The 22605-nt window shown below is 39.4% G+C and overlaps 2 protein-coding genes across 2 annotated transcripts; both read left to right on the top strand.

Annotated features, from left to right (window-relative positions):
- The first annotated feature begins 782 nt into the window (after positions 1–782).
- Positions 783–14647, top strand: LOC134437431 (zinc finger protein 184-like). The gene is made up of 3 exons (XM_063186920.1): positions 783–1365; positions 4062–4562; positions 14024–14647. The coding sequence occupies exons 1-3, from the start codon at positions 783–785 to the stop codon at positions 14155–14157; spliced, it is 1218 nt and encodes a 405-aa protein (XP_063042990.1). The 3' UTR covers positions 14158–14647.
- A 5126-nt stretch (positions 14648–19773) lies between these two features.
- LOC134437430 (gastrula zinc finger protein XlCGF26.1-like) lies at positions 19774–22316 on the top strand. The gene is made up of 3 exons (XM_063186919.1): positions 19774–20356; positions 21097–21950; positions 22035–22316. The coding sequence occupies exons 1-3, from the start codon at positions 19774–19776 to the stop codon at positions 22314–22316; spliced, it is 1719 nt and encodes a 572-aa protein (XP_063042989.1).
- The last annotated feature ends 289 nt before the right edge of the window (positions 22317–22605 follow it).

The following is a 22605-nucleotide window of genomic DNA, read 5'->3' as shown; positions in this document are numbered from 1 at the left end:
CACTTGTTGAATCCACAGTCCCCCCCATCAGCTCAGTTTGACAGCTGTGAAAACGCTCTCGGAGAAGTTGTATTACGAGAGGTTCCACTCGCCAGGTACTGCACTGTAGGGGCGCCAACGGAGGACTGCAGACTACATTCAGAATGAATGGGCTGCGCTCTCGTCTCGATAGCGCCCCTAACTGCAGGCATGGGTTAAATAGCGAGAAGGCTGTAAATAGTGTACCCTCCGAATGCCCCGCTCGCTGGGTGCGTTCTGACAGCTGTCAAACTGAGCTGATAGGGGGGGACTGTGGATTCTACAAGTGCTCGTGGTGATCTGGATGTATGTATGATTATCCCACTTTTTTGTCATTTCCCTGAATTCACGAGGCATGCTATGAACTTTGAAGGAAGTTTCCTCGGACGATTATTTGTTCAAAACAGCTAGTTTTATCCTTCAATACAAGGGCTCCTCGTTCACTGCCATTCATTTTGAGGCTGCCTGTGACCCTCCGAGTGCTCCGCCTCCCTATTTTGCATATGAACCGACTGCCTCAATTCAGATGGAATTCCAATGCAAATGAGCCCATTTTTATGGCCCGCCTACAGCTGCAGCTCATTGGTCAGGTTGGACACAGCTGCATCTTGTTGGTCAGAACTGGTTCCAGCAGCCCTGAGGGAGGGCCGCATCACATCACAAAGATAAATAAATTGAGTGAAGTGATGTTCACATATGAGACAGTGAGTGAAGGTGGTCTGTAGACATCTTTAAGAAGAGATTTGAAGTTTTACTTCATGACCATGGGGGAGATTAAAGAAGAAGACTTTGATGATTTTCGCCAAGAGTATTCAAGTCGACCTCGAGAGGATGATTCAACCAGCAAAGAAGAAATGAGTCCCGCAATAAAAATGGAAGAGGAGTCCAATGTTACAGAAAACAGTCATGATGGTATGACGTCTATCAGGAAGGTATCAGAATCATCCCAACTGGTTACAATAAAGAAGGAGATCAAAAAAGAAGACGTTGATGATTTTCTCCAAGAGTATTTGTGGCAACCACGGCAGGATGATTCACCCAGCACAACAACCTGCAAAGAAGAAATGAGATCTGTTATGGACATTAAAGAGGAAGAGATGTCCAATGTTATAGGAAACTGCTATGATGGTAAGAATATTTCCAGCAAGGAGTCAGAATCATCCCTACTGGTCACATACAAGAAGGAGATCAAAAGAGAGGACTTTGAAGACTCCTCGCAGAGAACACAAGAAAATGATGAAACAAAGTCATCTTTCTATAAGGAAGAAAATTGTTCATCTGTGGATATTAAAGAGGAAATTCACCATAACCTAATCGTGAATGGCAAAAATGCCATGTCCCCTACAAGTAAGTTTTATATCAGAAAATGGTACAGGTGGTTGAGTATTCTCAATCCCATTTAACCCTTGTACAATATCCTTGCTTTTATTTTGCGTAGAAGGTGTTCAGGTATTTTTGACACGAGCATATAGAAATTTAATTTTGAAAGGGGAAAAAAAATCAGCTTATATCCACCCTCGCTACCTTCATCATGCTTGTGAATTTTATGGGTTTGTTTTTTCAGTTTTTTGTTCCTCTCAAACATTGAGCTTCTTCAGTGAAAGAATGATAACTGCTACTATTTTTTCTCAAGCAAAAAACTGAAGGCGGGTCAAAAAGACCTGTACACTAGGTTAGGAAACTAGCCCCACTCTCCAGCCTTTGTTTTGAGTCTTTGGATGCTAAACGACAGTTTGACACAGTTTGAAAAACAACAGGTTGTTCCCATCAACAATCTTCTTAATGATTGGGGACCGACTAGATTTCCACATTTTTAATCTCACATTTAGTCAGGCTTGCTAGGTTACCTGAACAACTTACAAGGGTTAGAAATATGTTGCCCTTAAACCTCCCTGATGTACACACATTGTAATTTGAAGGTGAAATAATTCCTTCTTACAACACTGATTCTTGAGAAAGTGGCTAAAACAGGTTGTAATGTTGACAGAAAAAAACAAAGTGAATTACAAAATTATATGGTATATCCTTGTAGACTAAGGTCTTGGCTTTTCAGAAATGCACAAGGCCAATCTCCCCATTATGTATTTTTTTCAGAAATCAGGCTTTTCTCCGACCATAGCTTGTTTTTTGTCAACACCGTCAGACACAATTAAAAGTTATTAAAATTGTATTGATTTGGTTGCATATGTATCTGGAGTGGTTAAGTGATTATGTGTATTTTTTGGTTCACACATATGCCTTTAAATGTTGAAAATTCACTTTTGTTCTATTTAAATACTGTTTCATGTGTTCTAATTTTAAAATATGTACCGTCAAACGATGCTTACTTAACGCCTAAATACAACAAACAATTTTTTGTAATTTCAAAACTATTCGTGTAGGCTTAAATTGGCTATTACTTTGATATTTCAACAACTCCTAAGGAAAATGTTGTAAGCACATTCCTTTAAAATGTCCAAAACTCCTTCTTACGGTGGTGACTTAAGAACTGACAGTGGTGACAGTAATCTGAGAGTGGTGAAAGTGGCCTAATTAGTACCTGCATTTAGCAAAATAAATAGCCCTCTCAAGTCAATGGCATCTTGCATAAACACTTTATTTTTGTGTGTGCAGTATGAGCATGTGTTTTTACTTCATTAGTTAGATTATCTAGGAAGTAAGCCACTGGTTGTTGAAAATGTGGTAAAAACAGCTTTTAAGTTGTTCAAATCCAAAATATAGAGGTGTATTATCATAGATGTAGGTCTTGGCTGTGCAGTGAATGCATTGGCCAAGCTCCCCATGTTTTCATAAAATGGGCTCTTTCTTGTTTTGTCAACAGCGGCAGACAGAATTAGAAGTAAAAACACATGTTTACTGTATTAAAGTGAATTACTTTAACAATTCAACATAACTGTAGACACTTATTGTATGCATATTCTTAAAACATGTCAAAAACACGTAAAACATGTGTTTTTTGGTGAACTCCATCAGATGTCACCACCGCCAGGTTTTCTGACAAAAAAACCTCCAAATGCACCTCAGTGGTGGCTAGAGTATCATTTTGGATCACAATTATTACTAACATGCCTAGTAATGTTTCATTAACCAGCACAATTTAGTAAAATATGGAACAACATGATGAGCAGAACAAAATCTGACGGTGGTGACATCTGACGGTGTGAGACAAAAAAACACTCTTTTAAATATTATGCATTGTTTGTTCACATTAGCCATTTCATTTTCGCTCTGTTTCTTGGGTGCTTCATACCTTTTCTGAAAAAAATTATATTTATTAACATTAATGTAATACAATACTATTAAAACCCCCGACGGTGTTGACAGTTTATGGTTGGGACAGTACCAGTGTCCAAACAAATTAACAAATTGAGGACAAAATAATAAACTTACAGGAGCTTCAGTGATGGTGAAGTAGGCAGTAGAGGAAAAGGGGTCCTCAGTAATGAAAATTACCTTGTGCATACCTGATTTTATTGTCTTTTAGAAAAAATCTGACGGTGGTGACCAATATGCTGGACACATTTTGAGCAATCAGTAAATAATAGTAAATATTGTTTTACATCCACTATGTGCACATCTGTAGAACCACTTTAATATGGTCTTCCACATCATGGTGATATTGTTCAATTCTGTTAGTGATTTTTGTATTTTAAGTCAATTGAAATGATGATGCCAGTCCTTGGGACAGGCGTTTTTACAGGGTGTGGACAGGTTTATAGCCATGAAAAGTAATACAATTACACTTAAATATTTCAAACAACTGTGTATTCGTGTGACAGACCCCTTGGCCATTACCTGGGTTCATTTTGTTTGTGAAAATGTAGTTGATTTTCAACAGAATTAATATTTTACTGCAGGGACATGTTTTTGCCAAACTTTCAAGAATCAGTGACAATTGTGACCATTGGTATTAATTGACTAATGTGATTGCAAAAGGAGATAAATGAATGTGAAATGTTTTGAACAGCTTATCAAACAAATACAGTTATTTTCATGTTCCTTCCCATCTTCCTGTTCTTAGATATTGTCTTTTTTTTAAACAGGTGTCCCTGCGGTCAACATGCATGATGGGAGGACACTTCAGTGCACCACATGTGGAAAGGTGTTTAAACATGCAGAATATCTAAGGAGACACCAGAGGCTTCATACTCATTCTGGTGAAAAGACTTACCCTTGTAAAACATGTGGAAAATATTTTGCAACAAAATACACTCTTCAGGTACACCTGAAAATTCATACTGGAGAAAGGCCTTTCCCGTGTATAACATGTGGAGAGTCATTCAGAGAGGGAAGCACTTTAAGAAAACACCAGATGATTCATACAGATGAAAAGCCAAATACATGTAGTACATGTGGTAAGTCCTTCAGAGAAGTAAGCAGTTTAAGGAGACACCAGAGGATTCACACCAATGAAAAGCCTTACCTTTGTACCACATGTGGAAGAGCTTTTAGAGTGGCAAGCGATTTAAGGAGACACCAGGTGATTCACACTGGTGAAAAGCCTTACCAATGTGCCACATGTGGTAAGGCCTTTACACAGGCTAGTCTAGAGGGAATTCGTGAAAATCGTTCACTTTGTGACAAGTTTCTGATTTTTGGCAGGGTGTTAGCTATGGGTCTAAGGTTTTCAAAAATCATTGGGGAGATCACGTGACGCGTTGATGGAACTGCACGCGTGTTGAGTGAGCTCCTGACATTCAGCCCTTTTTTCAGTATTTATTCGCTAATATCAGAAAACATATTTTATATTTCGCCTGTTTATCTTTCTAAATGTCACTGACACGCAGGCAGTTGACTTTAACGCCATCTTCTACCTCCCAAAAGAGGAAAGTAAAGACCGGGGACAATCGAGCTAAGCCAGCAGGTGCTAGCTTCGGTATGGAGGACGCTATGGAAAGACTGGAGGTTATTCTTAAATCTGAAATGGCTACGATGAGGAGTGAATTATCCACGCACATGGCGACTATGTGCTCAAAAATCGATGCCCTGTCTGGTGAGCAAAGAACCCAGAAAACAATTCTACAACGTCACGACAAGCGTCTTGATACTGTTGAGCAGCAACTTGTTGAGCTGCAGGACCGTAGCCGACGCAGTAATGTTCGTTTAGTTGGTCTGCCCGAAGGCTTGGAAAAAGACGACCCGGTGGGCTTCATCAAACGGTCGCTGCCAGTCTGGCTACCCGCTTTGAAGGACGAGAACATCGAAATTGAAAGAGCCCATCGCATTTATGCAAACCCCTCTCGAGGCAGCTCTAAAACACCGCGGATTAAGACACCCGAAAAACCACGAGTATTCATCTTCAAACTTCTCCGTTTCAACGATCGAGACATGATTCTCCAGGCAGCCAGGGACCAGGGGGGTGTGCAGTTGGAGGATGAGACGAGCCTCAGCCTCTTCCCTGACTACTCGCCGGTCACTGCGAAGAAGCGTGCAGCATTCAAGACCGTGAAGAAGGAACTTAGGAGGAAGGGATACCAATTCTTCCTCCAGTATCCGGCGATTCTAAAGGTGACTCTGAAAGGGGGGGCTACGGAATATTTCCATACGCCAGAGGAGGCCAGTGCTTTTTGCGACTCTCTGGAGGATTTCCTCCCCATTGACGTGAATGACACGGAATGATGCGAGGCTGCCTTCTATGGGACATTGTAAGTTACGTGCAGGCTTCTGTTAGTCCATCCACCCTGGCTTAGATTGAAAAAAAAAACCTTTAGCCTGTCTTGTGATGTTTTAGGAAGTAATGTCCACCGATACATCCTAATTGGGCTATATTTGGGACAGTCTAATCTTTCTCCTCTTCTATTTACCACTTTCTCCAGTGAAATGGGAGAACAGGCGACTTTATTTTTTTAAACTTATTTTTATTTTGTTATTTGTATTCATACAACCATCATTTAATTTCATTATACAGTATTGGCTTAAGAGCTACTGAGCTGATAAGTTTTTTGATTTTCACTATAAGGGCTTATGTCGGCACCTGTAGCGTGCAATCCATTGCTGATGTCACGGATTCATGTAAGGGAACAGGGCAGACATGGGCGTGTTCTATGCCCAGTCTGCGTTGGGTTTAGGGGTAGGGTCAAGTTCTATGACCCAAGGGTGGGAGAAGGGTGGGATGGCGGTGAGCACCTTAAAAGAAATGTACATTGTTTAATTTTATTTTTGGCTTCATTCCAAGTATTTGACAGTTATGACTAACCTAAACATTTTGAGTTGGAATGTGAATGGCTTAAACGGACCTCATAAACGTGCATGCTGTCTGGAACTTTTAAAAAGAAGAAAGATAGATTTAGCTTTGATTCAGGAAACCCATCTTAAAAAGGAAGATGTTCACAGATGTAATAACAAATTTTATAAAGTTATTTCTGCTTCTAGTGCCACTGATAAAACTAAAGGTGTTATGATACTACTACGAAGGAATTTAAGAATGGATATTATTGAGCATGACAATGATACAGATGGAAGAATAGCTCATGTTAAGGCTTTGGTGGGGAACAGGAAGGTGGCCTTTCTTTCTGTTTATGCCCCCTCCACTTATGATCCTGCATTCTTTTCAATGCTCACAAATTATCTTCTTAATATGGCAGGCTATGAGATTGTACTGGGATCGGATATGAATGCTGTCATGTCGCATGAGGAGGACCGGTCAGGGGAAAGTGAATCTCATTTACAAGCAGCGTGCACTGATAAACTCAGAAGCTGTATTTCTGCATTGTCTCTAGTAGATTCATGGCGTTTTCTTAATGTCACAGCCAAGGCATATACATTCTATTCATCAAGACATAAATCATATTCCAGGATCGACTTCATATTTATTTCCTGTTCTCTCTCCTCATCTTGTCAAAGCTCAGATATTTGCCCCATGTCTTTGTCTGACCATGATAGCAATGTCATTAACCTCAAATTAATCAATCAACCCCCACGTGCTCCACGGTGGCGATTTAACCCTACGCTACTTCGAGATGAAAACTTCTGTAAGTCTTTTAAAACTGAGCTCTTGGAGTTTATTAGCATTAATCAAGGGACAGTGGCAGACCCCCGCATACTCTGGGATGCAGTCAAGGGCTTCATTCGCAACTTCTCAATTTCTTTTGCGTCACATCTTAAAAAATCAAGAATGAAGAGAATAGCTGATCTGGAATCGCAGCTTAAGATATTAGAAGGAAAAAATCAAGCGTCGTTCTCTGAACAAATGGCCACTAAAATTAGAATATTAAAAACTGAGTTAAACCAATTACTTAGAGTTAAAGCAGAGTTTCTTATTCAAAGGACCAGACAAAACTACTACTTTAATGGGAGCAGGCCAAGCCATCTCTTAGCCCTGCAACTGCGTAATAATGAAAAGTATGCAAATATACCTGCGATACGGCTATGCTCTGGTGAGCTCACCAATGATCAACAGGACATAAACAATGCTTTCCAATCTTTCTATTCTAATTTATATACTTCTGAATCTACATGTGACAATGCAACCATATCATCTTTTCTTTCTTCTCTTAATTTGCCTACTCTATCTACTGATGAGTCAGAGACCTTAGGTCAACCAATTACTCTTCAAGAACTGAAAGAATCACTGAAACTTATGAATAAAGGTAAATCACCAGGACTGGATGGTATTCCAATTGAATTATATTCAAGCTTCTGGACAGAGCTTGGCCCAATATTACTAGACATGATAAATCATTCAATTAAACATGGAGCATTCAGACAGGACATTAATACATCTATTATATCCCTGTTGTTAAAAAAAGATCTGGACCCCAACCTCCTGTGCTAATTATCGCCCAATCTCACTGATTGGAGCAGATATTAAACTATATGCCAAAGTATTGTCAAAACGTTTAGAGTCGGTCATTACCAAGTTGGTTCATGAAGATCAGACTGGTTTTATCAAAACACGCTCTGCATCTGATAACATACGCCGTCTTTTACATATCATTTATTCAGCTGATCAAACAGATAATTCTTGTGGAGTGTTCTCATTAGACGCAACTAAAGCTTTTGACCGCTTGGAGATTAACTATCTGTGGTCTGTACTAGAACATATGGGCTTGGGTCGCGACTTCATTAACATGGTAAAAGTACTATATTGTAATCCAAAAGCGTCTGTTTTAACGGGACAATTATGTTCAAGCTCTTTTTCCTTGGGAAGGGGCACGCGTCAGGGCTGCCCACTCTCACCATTGCTATTTGCTTTGTCATTAGAACCTCTAGCTCAGGCTGTCCGTCAATCAGAGCAAATTGTACCCATTAAAGTAAGAAAAACATCTCATCACATCTCTTTGTATGCTGATGATATACTTTTATTTGTTAACGAACCCACTTCATCAGTACCTCATATCATGTCATTGTTTAATAATTTTAGTGATCTTTCAGGTTACAAGATAAATTGGAGCAAATCTTGTTTTCTACCACTTAACTTTGACCCTGTCTCTGTGCCTCTTCCAAGTGCCGCACCCATTGTTACGTCATTTAAATATTTAGGGATTGACATATATCCCTCATTACATGATATTGCAAGTAAAAACTTCAAGAAAATTCTTTCTGAAGTTAGCACAGATCTATCAAACTGGTCATCTTTGCCCAAGTCAGTATATGCACGGATTTCAGTTATCAAAATGAACATTTTACCACGAGTTAACTTTTATCGTGCAATGATACCCTTACCACCCCCTGCACACTTTTGGGACAATATCAACTCCATTTTAAGGAAATATATTTGGAATGGGAAACGTGCAAGGATTAAGCTGCCCACTATGCAACGTTCTAGGCACGATGGCGGTTTATCTCTTCCTGACTTTAAAGTCTATGCCCAAGCTTTTGCGTTGCGCCCCATATCTGTCTGGTTTGATTCAAAGAAAAATGTGGCATGGAGAGATATTGAAGAATCAATGGTCACCCCGTATAACTTAAGAGATTTGGTTTTTTGTAATGTTCCTACTCGACAATGTGCTCTCCGTTTTGGTCCAATCATAGCCCACTTGTTATCCACTTGGAAGGTTGTAGAAAGACAAGCAGGATCTATGTCAAAATGGCATCATCACTTTCCACTTTTCAATAATAATGGCTTTTTGTCTGGGAGTACCCCATTTAGATCTTCTCAGTGGGCAGAATGTAATATTACAACTCTTGGAGACCTATATGATGACAAAGGCTTGAGAACCTTTCAGGACCTAAGATCTAAGTACAATATACCGGCCTCCACTTTCTATTTCTACTTGCGCATCAGATCAGCTCTTAAGGCTCTTGGTGTTCCTTTTAACACCAAACTACCAGTGCATAGTATCCGTAATGTTATATACTTCAATGACTTCATCCCTTCTTCTGCATCATCTATTTATTCCTTCCTGATGAAGAATCTATACAAGCCTCTTGGAGTAATAGCAGTTTGGTCAAAAGATTTAGGATGTGAACTGGAGGATACCTTCTCTGATCACACATGGGAGACAATTACTATGTCATCTAAGAACCCTAATCATCAAATGATCCATTGGAAACTAGCACATAGAGTATATTTAACACCACTTAAGAGATTTCATATGCGTCTGGCTAACTCACCCAATTGTACTTTGTGTTTGGATGGAAAGGTGGGAACCTTCTTGCATTTTTTTGGGAATGCTCCTCATTGGCGCCCTTCTGGCGACAGCTAGCTGGTGACATTTCTGCTCTGATAGGCACTGATATTGTTTTAACTCCACGTTTATTTTTTTCGAAATGATTATTCAAACCTCTCACTGACACTTTTCCAGAGCAACCTACTGCTGGCTGCTTTTACTGCAGCAAAAAAAATGTTGGTCAGCCGATGGAATCCCCCCCATGTTATGTGCAGACGTGTGTGGGCTCTCAGTTTGTTGGACGTTGTGTCGATGGAGCTCGCTACTGCGCGCATGCATGGGGCCAAATCACAGACTTTGAGGAGGTGGAGTCGGGCATTTGAGGACATCAAGACATTTGTTGCTGGTGGGGGGGTCTAAAGAAAGAACAATGTAAAAAAAAAAAAGATCTTGAGAACAATGTATTTTTTATTTTTATTTTTATTTATTTTCTATTCTTTATTTGCGGGTGCTCACCACTGGGAGGGGGGGGAGGGCATATGTTCTATGTTTGTTGTTGATATGTAAGAAAAAATAAAAAACAATTGATCACAAANAAAAAATCATTGGAGGCAAGTTGGCGGCGCCCCCTATTGGCCGGTATCCATTACTTTCAAAATGGCCCCTGCTGAAAAGAAAACGGGTTGTATCCTACTTTATTATGGTCTGAAAATGTTGTAGGGTGCAGCTTTTCCCATTTCACATTTCATTGGAGGCAAATTGGCGGCGCCCCCTACTGGCCGTTATCCATAAAATACAAAATGGGCTTATTTTGCCTGATTTTTGTCTGAAATTGTTCTATAATTCGACATTTTACAATCTATTTAATGAAATGGTTGTTATGCCAATACCATATTACCATTTGAAGCTCATTGTCATGTTAAATGTGTGGTCATGGTCAGTTTTTTACTTGAAAAATGGTGCCCTGTTGAGAATGACCAGGGTATCACAGTCATTAACGGTAAAATCTCATCCCAAATTTCTAGCTCAATGATTTACAGTGTTTTACAGCAATGTGCACAGTACACAACCACACTGTGCAGGTGTACAGTAAATTGCTGTATTATTGTTGTTTTTGTTAATTTAGATCTTACTCGAACTTCCCAGTATTCCATTGTTCCTGTGTTTTAGGCAAGTTATTTTAGGCAGCTTGTTTGACACACGTTCATTCTTCAATTACCTGTGATTGCCATCTAGCTGCAATACCACCCCTATCACCTTAGTCACATGGCTCCTTAATTTTTTTAAATGCAAAAACAAATATAGCACATTGCACATACCTTTTGATAGACTATGCTATTTTTGTGAAATTGATGAAAGGGTGGATGATTGAAACATTTTAAGAACCTGTAACAATCCTGCTGGCAACAAGCAGCCCAATCTCAATAAATATTCAATATTAGTGCTTTGGTTTCCCTGAAACTAAAAGATGTTATGCCATGATTCAATTACTGCCTCTCCTGCAAACTGCCTGATCACTCTGGTCACATGGTAACCTCGCACTTGTAAACCTGGACTCTCAACCACCTCTTTGTGAAAGCTTACTTTGATGGCTGTTTTTTTTTTGCTCTGCTCTGCAAGGCATGTGCCGTTACTTCTGGTATTGTTGAATATTGCTGGTTATCCTCCACCCTACTCTGGATCCATTCGCACTCCACCTCTGCCAGGCTCATTTGGAACACAAAAACAGTCACACACGGATGCTGTTCATCGACTTCAGCTCTGCGTTAAACACCGTCATCCCTCAACATCTGATGGGCAAACTGAGTACAATAGGCATCAGTACTTCACTGTGCAACTGGCTGCTGGACTTTCTCACAAACAGACCGCAGACAGTGAGAGTTGGCATTGCAAGAACTCCTCAGCGACCACCATCATTAACACCGGGGTGTCACAAGGCTGTGTGCCATCTCCGCTGCTGTTCACGCTGATGACCCACGAATGCTGAGGCAGATTTGAAATGAATCTCATCCTCAAATTTGCTGATGATACAACAGTGGTGGGCCTAATCAGATACAACGATGACTCAGAGTACAGAGAGGAGGTAGAGCAACTCATCAACTTGTGTGAGAGGAACAACCTGCTTCTCAATGTCAACAAAACAAAAGAAATAACTGTACTTCAGGAAAACACACATCCCAATCATCATCAATGGAAGTGCTGTGGAGTCAGCAAAAAACACAATGTTCCTGGGAGTGCACATCACAAATGACCTCACATAGACTACCAACACCACAGCCCTGGTCAAAAAGGCGCAGACATAACTCCACTTCCTGCGGAGGATGAGAAGAGCCAACGTCCCCACATCTGCACTCACCACCTTCTACAGGAGTGCCATTGAGATCATCCTGACCAGCAGTCTCTCCATCTGGCATGGCAGTTGTCTAGCTAGAGACAAATAGGCACTATACAGAGGCTGGTGATGACAGCAGAAAAGATCATCAGATCACCCATTCCAGCCATCCAGGAACTGTACACTTCACACTGTTCCAAGAGGGCACTTCTGTGTTAACCCTGTTACATAGATTTTGACAATGAAGTTCACTTGATGACTTGAGTGTTGCAAATTATGTTTTGCTTTGAGAGCTAGCTTTTAGTGTTGCTAGTGCTTGCTGCGTTACTTCATGCAGCTGAAGCAAGACTGACCAATGCCAGTTTCGCAATCAACATGGGGCACCTATGTAAGTCACACCCTTCTTCTGGGGCTGTAACTAGCAACATTTTGAATGGAAGTTTGGCATGTGCTGTGGATTTCACATAATATGATAGCAGTGAATTTTAAAGGTTTCAATTGGTGTCGTAAGACCGCTCATTTTCGGCAAGAAAGGTTATTTTAGTTTTTGTGCGAAACTGGGTAAAAGACTACAACCTGTGCCTCAAGTACTTGACATGAACAGAGGCTGAAGGTGCATATGCAGCCCCACCGCTGCACCGCGGCTGAAGTGCCTGCAAGTCAGACATGTTACTTCTGTTGTGTAGTCCAAATAATTACATATTTTTGCATGCACTTATCTCACAAATCGCTTGACAAATGAAGTCGACAAGCACAACATTGGTTATCAATAATTCTGAAGTACAGCATATGCACAGCATGTGATCTAGGGGGGAATGTAAGGCGGATCGGAAAACAGGTTTGATCAGTCCATTACAGACTTTCACAGCCTCATAAGCTGCCCAGAAGGGGCGGATACTTAGATACCCCATAGGGGATCATGTTTTCTTTTGTATCCCACCTCAGAGTTGATAAATTAGAGCCAACCTGCGAAACTCCCATGAATGTCCATTGGTTAAACTCCCATCCATCTTTCTAACACAGCACTGCATCCCCTAAAATGTCATTAAAGCTAACGAGAGCCCCAAACAGCACTTCAAGAGAACAGTGTGGTGGAATAGTTGCATGCTAATGGTACCTCAGTCGTGGAGGACGAAGCCAAGTGGGACCAGAAACTTGTCAAGAAGTGAACAATTCTTATGAAAATTTCGCTATTCATGAAATTGTTCACTTCTTGAGAAGTTTCTGGTTTTTGGCAGGGTGTTTATGTATAAGGTTTTCAAAAATCAGTGGATACATATCAGTGGAGACAAATGGCCTTATTTCACCTTTTTTGTCTGAAATTGTTATATAGTCCAATGTTTCCCATTTCATTCAATGAAATAGTTGTTATGGCAATTCTTTATTACTATTTTAAGGTCATTTTCATATCATTTGTGTGGTCACTTTTTACTTAAAAAACTGTTTATATTACGCTGTTAAGAATTACAGTGGTGTCACAGTAATTAACTGCAAAATTTCACAGCACATCACTGTCTATTATTTCAAGTTTACTGTAATGTGCACAGTACACAGCCACACTGTAAAGGATTGTAGTTTTTGTTCGTTTAGATATTACTGGGACTTCACAGTATTTTATTGTTCCTGTATTATGACTTGTATTTTAGTCGTTATTTTAGGCAGCGCAATCGAAACTCATTCATTCTTCAATTGTCTGTGATAGCCAGCTGCAATACCACACCTACAAATTCAGTCATTGACCATTGGTTTCTGAACACAGCTTTGATTTTGTCAATATGGACCATTTTTAGAGCAAAAACTGACCATGACCAGGTATTTCTCAAGAAATTACCTTCAAATAGTAATATGGTGTTTACATAACAATCATTTTATTTAGTGAAATGGGAAAAGCTGCACCCTACAACATTTTCAGACTATAATAAGGTAGGATACAACCCGTTTTCTTTTCAGCAGGGGCCATTTTGAAAGTAATGGATACCGGCCAATAGGGGGCGCCGCCAACTTGCCTCCAATGATTTTTGGAAACCTTAGACCCATACCTAACACCTTGCAAAAAATCAGAAACTTGTCACAAAGTGAACAATTGTTATGAAAATCCACAAATTCCCTCCAGACTAAGCAGGTAATTTAAAAATTCACCAGAGTACCCACACTGGTGAAAGGCCTTACCAATGTGCGACATGTGGAAAGGCCTTTACACAGGCAGGTGCTTTAAGATATCACCAGACGACCCACACTGGAGAAAAGTCAATGTAGTAGATTGGTCAGATATGGATAAACATTATTAAGAATGTAACATTATTAGAATGCTTAATATGTATCTAAAATTATTTCACTGCTATAACACGAAGGAAAGGCAATTTCTTGAAAGGTCTTTTTTAAATTTAAATATCCTTAAGTATCTTTGTGTGCTCTGACAAGACAATGGTCCTGAATACTTTATTTCCCCATTACCTTTAAGACATACTTTTCAAAAATAGCTAAATAATTAAACTGCTCTCTATTTAAAATAACATGCAGAAATTCGGACCACCACTTAGAAACATTGCTTTAGACATCCTCTCATGAATTTATATGTTATTTTGTTTTGAAGAAACATGTTGTATGTGATTCCATGTAAAATATGAATGTTTTGCACTCTGTAAATATGTACCACTATGGACTATATGTAAATGATTACCGTGTATGTGGAAGTGACTGAGACCACAAGTGGATATAGTAGTAAAAATATTTCCTTTGTTGTGTTTGCCCATGAAACATGTTTGAGCCAATGTAACACCATGCTGAGAGGAGAATCTTTACTGTAAGGTGCTTCTCCTGTTGCTATTAAAGAATAATGGATGGAATTGTGTTTGTCTTATTTGCAATTGTGACTAAGACTTATTCACCTCAAAACATATTGCTGAGATAGCAGAGGTTCAATTTAGCAGCATTTTCCTTTGCAAATCTACAGAAACAACAAAATTAGTACCAAAGGTTTTTGGAACTTTACTAGAAGGCTGAACATACTGGAACCCAAGTAATTTCACTGCAAAAATGTGTTTTTTCTTTTAAGATTATTCCATTAGTTTTAAGACACAATTTCCAAAAACAATAAACAAACTGATCTCAATTTGAAAAAAATGGAGAAACTCGGACAACAACTTATAAACAGTGTTTAGTCTTCCTCCCATTAATTTAAGGATACATCATGTTAATTTTCTTGGGAAGAAACATGCTGTATATGGCGCCATGTAAAATATTAATGTATTGCCAATTCCGAATTCAACCGCAAACACGCTCGCACACATACTATTCCAGTTATGGAAAGGAGATCTCTTGGGCTCTAGCTTTCTTGGTGCTCACAGTCTGGGACTGTATTCAGTTTGGAGTAAGCTGGTCCATTTCAAAGGAGACTGGGCCAAGGACGACTGGACCACACAGGATACGTTTTTCTGTTTTTTATTGTGGTGCGAGCATGCCGCCAGGTTGGTGTGGAGAGTAATCAACCATTGCGCTCCCCCATCCTCCTCCATGACTGAGGTACCCTGAGCGTAGTACCGTCCCACCACACTGCTCCCTTGGGGTTCCATTGAGGGCTTCCCCCTTGCATAGGTGAGCCATAAATGCAATTTAGTTGAGTGCAGTGTGTGCACGTGTGTGCTGTGGAGTGCTATGTAACAATGACAATGGGAGTTGGAGTTTCCCAATGGGCTTTCACTAGTAGCCCTCGGCTAGTAGCCTATGTAGCTGCAGAATGGGCCAGGGCCACTTTCACTCTGAGGACAGTGTGAACAATTCTGTCATTCAAATTGAGTGTCTTGTCATCACCTTTAATTTGCTCACCAGTTGTTGTCTTTGTGCACCACAGGTACGGTGCATTTCACACCTACACCCCATCCCCACTTCATCCACCACTATTAAGCTTCTGTGTGCCACACCATGGCCATCAAAATGGTGGACACTGCAAATAGTGCTCCCATTCAACAGGAAAGTTTTCCCATCACCCTTAATTTTCCTCAGTATTTCTTTATGTTCCACACGTATCAATGTTTATGCAGAAGTCTAGGATAGTGCATGTATGTTCAATGTTCTTCAAGTCTTGTTCAAGTCTGGATCATGTATTCAAAGTGGCATTTTTTTCCGATTACGATCAGTTTATTTTTAGACATTATCGGCCAATCACGATCGACAGCCCATCGGTCAGAGATTCAGCAATCACTCAAAGTGTCCTCTAGTGTTCACTCAGTCATGTTACTGTAACACATCGCCACTCTGAAATGTTTGGGATTTACCCCAGTCAGTTCAACTTCTGCCCTTCTGAAGGACATGGGAAGAGCAAAAGCATGTTCCCTAAAGATCTGGTCAATATAATAATTTGTAAACTCACCGGCCACGACATTTTGAAAACCTGTTACAACTGCTCATTGAGGCAAATTTCTGATCAGCCAATCAAATCACGGCAACTCAATGCATTTTTGCATGTAGACAAGGTTGAGATGATCTGATGCAGTTCAAACCGAGCATCATAATGGGGAAGAGAGGTTATTTAAATTGCTTTGAACATGTTATGGTTGCCAAGCTGAAAGTGCCTGATTGAGTATTTTATTTCAGGAAATACTGATCTACTGGGGTATTCACACACAACCATCTATAGTGTTTACAAAGAAAGGTACAAAAAAGAAAAAAAAGCAGTGAGCAGCGATTCTATGGGCAAAAATGCCTTGTTGATGATATAGGTCAGAGGAAAATGGCCAGACAGATTTGAGCTGATATATAGCACTGATTCTTGAAAGTTTGGCAAAAACATGTCCCTGCAGTAAAATATTAATTCTGTTGAAAATCAACTACATTTTCACAAACAAAATGAACCCAGGTAATGGCCAAGGGGTCTGTCACACGAATACACAGTTGTTTGAAATATTTAAGTGTAATTGTATTACTTTTCATGGCTATAAACCTGTCCACACCCTGTAAAAACGCCTGTCCCAAGGACTGGCATCATCATTTCAATTGACTTAAAATACAAAAATCACTAACAGAATTGAACAATATCACCATGATGTGGAAGACCATATTAAAGTGGTTCTACAGATGTGCACATAGTGGATGTAAAACAATATTTACTATTATTTACTGATTGCTCAAAATGTGTCCAGCATATTGGTCACCACCGTCAGATTTTTTCTAAAAGACAATAAAATCAGGTATGCACAAGGTAATTTTCATTACTGAGGACCCCTTTTCAAACCTTCAGCTCTACTGCCTACTTCACCATCACTGAAGCTCCTGTAAGTTTATTATTTTGTCCTCAATTTGTTAATTTGTTTGGACACTGGTACTGTCCCAACCATAAACTGTCAACACCGTCGGGGGTTTTAATAGTATTGTATTACATTAATGTTAATAAATATAATTTTTTTCAGAAAAGGTATGAAGCACCCAAGAAACAGAGCGAAAATGAAATGGCTAATGTGAACAAACAATGCATAATATTTAAAAGAGTGTTTTTTTGTCTCACACCGTCAGATGTCACCACCGTCAGATTTTGTTCTGCTCATCATGTTGTTCCATATTTTACTAAATTGTGCTGGTTAATGAAACATTACTAGGCATGTTAGTAATAATTGTGATCCAAAATGATACTCTAGCCACCACTGAGGTGCATTTGGAGGTTTTTTTGTCAGAAAACCTGACGGTGGTGACATCTGATGGAGTTCACCAAAAAACACATGTTTTACGTGTTTTTGACATGTTTTAAGAATATGCATACAATAAGTGTCTACAGTTATGTTGAATTGTTAAAGTAATTCACTTTAATACAGTAAACATGTGTTTTTACTTCTAATTCTGTCTGCCGCTGTTGACAAAACAAGAAAGAGCCCATTTTATGAAAAATGTTAAACATGGGGAGCTTGGCCAATGCATTCACTGCACAGCCAAGACCTACATCTATGATAATACACCTCTATATTTTGGATTTGAACAACTTAAAAGCTGTTTTTACCACATTTTCAACAACCAGTGGCTTACTTCCTAGATAATCTAACTAATGAAGTAAAAACACATGCTCAAGGCACACACAAAAATAAAGTGTTTATGCAAGATGCCATTGACTTGAGAGGGCTATTTATTTTGCTAAATGCAGGTACTAATTAGGCCACTTTCACCACTCTCAGATTACTGTCACCACTGTCAGTTCTTAAGTCACCACCGTAAGAAGGAGTTTTGGACATTTTAAAGGAATGTGCTTACAACATTTTCCTTAGGAGTTGTTGAAATATCAAAGTAATAGCCAATTTAAGCCTACACGAATATTTTTGAAATTACAAAAAAATGTTTGTTGTATTTAGGCGTTAAGTAAGCATCGTTTGACGGTACATATTTTAAAATTAGAACACATGAAACAGTATTTAAATAGAACAAAAGTGAATTTTCAACATTTAAAGGCATATGTGTGAACCAAAAAATACACATAATCACTTAAAAACTCCAGATACATATGCAACCAAATCAATACAATTTTAATAACTTTTAATTGTGTCTGACGGTGTTGACAAAAAACAAGCTATGGTCGGAGAAAAGCCTGATTTCTGAAAAAAATACATAATGGGGAGATTGGCCCTGTGCATTTCTGAAAAGCCAAGACCTTAGTCTACAAGGATATACCATATAATTTTGTAATTCACTTTGTTTTTTTCTGTCAACATTACAACCTGTTTTAGCCACTTTCTCAAGAATCAGTGAAATGCAACATTAAGTCCAATAACCACTCATTACAACCGAGGTATGCATAAGAGAATCCCTGGTTACACAGGACATCAACTCTTGAGGCAAATGGGCTATAGCAGCAGAAACCCACATTTGGTGCCACGGGACAGGAAAATGAGACAACAATTTGGACAGGCCCACCATAAACAACACTAGAAGATTGGGAAAATGTTGCCTGTTCTAATGAGTCTTGATATCAACTGCAACACTCAAGTGGAATGGTCGGAATTTGCCGTCAACAACATGAAAACATTGGTCAACCCTGCCTTACATCATCGTTTCAGGCAGGGGATATAATGGCAAAAAGATATTTTCTGAGCACAATTTCGCCCAATAAGTACCAATTTATCTTTGTTGGAGTGCCACAGCTTACCCAAGTATTGTTGCCGGCAGTTCTGAAGGCAAAAGGGGCTCCAACCCACTACTAGAGAGGTGTTCCTAATGAAGTGGCCGGTGAGTGTATATTTAGTTTTGCAGTAATGACGATCAGGGCCGTAATCAGACATTTTCAAATACAGAGGTCAAATATTGTGTGCTTTACTGCATATTGTGCATTTAGAATGCTTCAAACACTTGCTGTCAGACAAACTCTGCTAGGTTTGTTTTCATTAATCACTGCCTTGAGGATAACTTGGGGTGGCGTATAAAGACCGAATTTATCATTGTTGGTCATACAAAATTCAGAGGACATGACCTCTGTGTCCCCAATGGTAGTTGCGGCCATGATGACGCTATGCCAGATAAGTCCTAACATATTTCTCTGGGGAGAGTATACCTCTTGACTGGAGTTTCATTCTTAGAGTCTTACATTTCTCACCCATCACCCCACCATCACTTAATCCACCTCTATGGAGCGTCTGAATGCCAGGCCATGGCCATTCCCATGGACAGTGCAAACTGCTCGGTCATTCAGATGGAATTCCAATGCAAATAAGCCCATTCTTATGGCCCGCCTACAGCTGCAGCTCATTGGTCAGAACTGGTTCCAGCAGCCCTGAGGGAGGGCCGCATCACATCACAAAGATAAATAAATTGAGTGAAGTGATGATCACAAATGAGAGAGTGAGTGAAGGTGGTCTGTGGACATCTTGAAGAACAGATCTGAAGTTTTACTTCATAAACATGAGGGAGATTAAAGAAGAAGACTTTGATGATTTTCGCCAAGAGTATTCAAGTCGACCTCGAGAAGATGATTCAACCAGGAAAGAAGAAATGAGTCCCGCAATAAAAATGGAAGAGGAGTCCAATGTTACAGAAAACAGTCATGATGGTATGACGTCTATCAGGAAGGTATCAGAATCATCCCAACTGGTTACAATAAAGAAGGAGATCAAAAAAGAAGACGTTGATGATTTTCTCCAAGAGTATTTGTGGCAACCACGGCAGGATGATTCACCCAGCACAACAACCTGCAAAGAAGAAATGAGATCTGTTATGGACATTAAAGAGGAAGAGATGTCCAATGTTATAGGAAACTGCTATGATGGTAAGAATATTTCCAGCAAGGAGTCAGAATCATCCCTACTGGTCACATACAAGAAGGAGATCAAAAGAGAGGACTTTGAAGACTCCTCGCAGAGAACACAAGAAAATGATGAAACAAAGTCATCTTTCTATAAGGAAGAAAATTGTTCATCTGTGGATATTAAAGAGGAAATTCACCATAACCTAATCGTGAATGGCAAAAATGCCATGTCCCCTACAAGTAAGTTTTATATCAGAAAATGGTACAGGTGGTTGAGTATTCTCAATCCCATTTAACCCTTGTACAATATCCTTGCTTTTATTTTGCGTAGAAGATGTTCAGGTATTTTTGACACGAGCATATAGAAATTTAATTTTAAAAGGGGAAAAAAATCAGCTTATATCCACCCTCGCTACCTTCATCATGCTTGTGAATTTTATGGGTTTGTTTTTTCATTTTTTTTGTTCCTCTCAAACATTGAGCTTCTTCAGTGAAAGAATGATAACTGCTACTATTTTTTCTCAAGCAAAAAACTGAAGGCGGGTCAAAAAGACCTGTACACTAACTTAGTAAACTACCCCCACTCTCCAGCCTTTGTTTTGAGTCTTTGGATGCTAAACGACAGTTTGACACAGTTTGAAAAACAACGGGTTGTTCCCATCAACAATCTTCTTAATGATTGGGGACCGACTAGATTTCCACATTTTTAATCTCACATTTAGTCAGGCTTGCTAGGTTACCTGAACAACTTAAAAGGGTTAAAAATATGTTGCCCTTAAACTTCCCTGATGTACACACATTGTAATTTGAAGGTGAAATATTTCCTTCTTACAATTGTGACCATTGGTATTAATTGACTAATGTGATTGCAAAAGGAAATAAATGAATGTGAAATGTTTTGAACAGCTTATCAAACAAATACAGTTATTTTTTTGTTCCTTCCCATCTTCCTGTTCTTAGATATTGTCTTTTTTTACCAGGTGTCCCTGCGGTCAACATGCATGATGGGAGGACACTTCAGTGCACCACATGTGGAAAGGTGTTTAAACATGCAGAATATCTAAGGAGACACCAGAGACTTCATACTCATTCTGGTGAAAAGACTAACCCTTGTAAAACATGTGGAAAATATTTTGCAACAAAATACACTCTTCAGGTACACCTGAAAATTCATACTGGAGAAAAGCCTTTCCCATGTACAGCATGTGGAAAGACTTTTCCACGAAAAGCTGATCTTCAGAGACACCTGATCATTCATACTGGTGAAAAGCCTTTTCCTTGTACGTGTGGAAAGACTTTCAGGCAAAAAAGTGGTCTTCAGAAACACATGAGAATGCATACTGGAAAAATCCTTTACAAGTGTGCAACATGTGGAAAGGATTTCACTAAGAAATGTGATCTCCAAAAACACCAGATGATTCATACAGATGAAAAGCCAAATACATGTACCACATGTGGTAAGTCCTTCAGAGAAGGAAGCAGTTTAAGGAGACACCAGAGGATTCACACCAATGAAAAGCCTTACCTTTGTACCACATGTGGAAGAGCTTTTAGAGTGGCAAGCGATTTAAGGAGACACCAGGTGTTTCACACTGGTGAAAAGCCTTACCAATGTGCCACATGTGGTAAGGATTTCACAAAAAAATGTGATCTCCAAAAACACCAGAGGATTCACACCAATGAAAAGCCTTACCTATGTACCACATGTGGTAAGTCCTTCAGAGAAGGAAGCAGTTTAAGGAGACACCAGAGGATTCACACCAATGAAAAGCCTTACCTTTGTACCACATGCGGAAGAGCTTTTAGAGTGGCAAGCGATTTAAGGAGACACCAGGTGATTCACACTGTTGAAAAGCCTTACCAATGTGCCACATGTGGTAAGGATTTCACAAAAAAATGTGATCTCCAAAAACACCAGAGGATTCACACCAATGAAAAGCCTTACCTATGTACCACATGTGGTAAGTCCTTCAGAGAAGGAAGCAGTTTAAGGAGACACCAGAGGATTCACACCAATGAAAAGCCTTACCAATGTGCCACATGTGGTAAGGCCTTTACACAGGCAGGTAATTTAAGAATTCACCAGAGTACCCACACTGGTGAAAAGCCTTACCAATGTGCCACATGTGGTAAGGCCTTTACTCAGGCAGGTTATTTAAGAATTCACCAGAGGACCCACACTGGAGAAAAGTCAATGTAGTAGATTTGTCAGAAGAAAAAAACAGTTGGCAAAGGTTTTTTTGTAACATTATTAGAATGCTTAACATAATGTATCTAAAATTATTTCACTGTTATAACACGAAGGAAAAAATGCAATTTCTTGAAAGGTATTTTTTAAATTTAAATATCCTTAAGTATCTTTGTGTGCTCTGACAAGACAATGGTCCTGAATACTTTATTTCCCCATTACCTTTAAGACATACTTTTCAAAAATAGCTAAATAATTAAACTGCTCTCTATTTAAAATAACATGCAGAAATTCGGACCAC

Source organism: Engraulis encrasicolus, chromosome 21, assembly GCF_034702125.1.
Source record: "Engraulis encrasicolus isolate BLACKSEA-1 chromosome 21, IST_EnEncr_1.0, whole genome shotgun sequence".
NCBI lineage: Eukaryota > Metazoa > Chordata > Actinopteri > Clupeiformes > Engraulidae > Engraulis > Engraulis encrasicolus.
Note: the sequence above shows the minus strand (reverse complement) of the source record. Positions and strands in the feature narration are given on the sequence as shown.

Bases quoted from the DNA above. Each gene is read 5' to 3' on its own strand.
- LOC134437431 (XM_063186920.1), top strand. From the start codon at position 783: ATGGGGGAGATTAAAGAAGAAGACTTTGATGATTTTCGCCAAGAGTAT. The intron at 1,366-4,061 runs GTAAGTTTTATA...TTTTTTAAACAG, and splicing joins AAATGCCATGTCCCCTACAA to GTGTCCCTGCGGTCAACATG. The intron at 4,563-14,023 runs GTCTAGAGGGAA...CAGACTAAGCAG, and splicing joins TAAGGCCTTTACACAGGCTA to GTAATTTAAAAATTCACCAG.
- LOC134437430 (XM_063186919.1), top strand. From the start codon at position 19,774: ATGAGGGAGATTAAAGAAGAAGACTTTGATGATTTTCGCCAAGAGTAT. The intron at 20,357-21,096 runs GTAAGTTTTATA...TTTTTTTACCAG, and splicing joins AAATGCCATGTCCCCTACAA to GTGTCCCTGCGGTCAACATG. The intron at 21,951-22,034 runs GTGATTCACACT...CAAAAACACCAG, and splicing joins GCGATTTAAGGAGACACCAG to AGGATTCACACCAATGAAAA.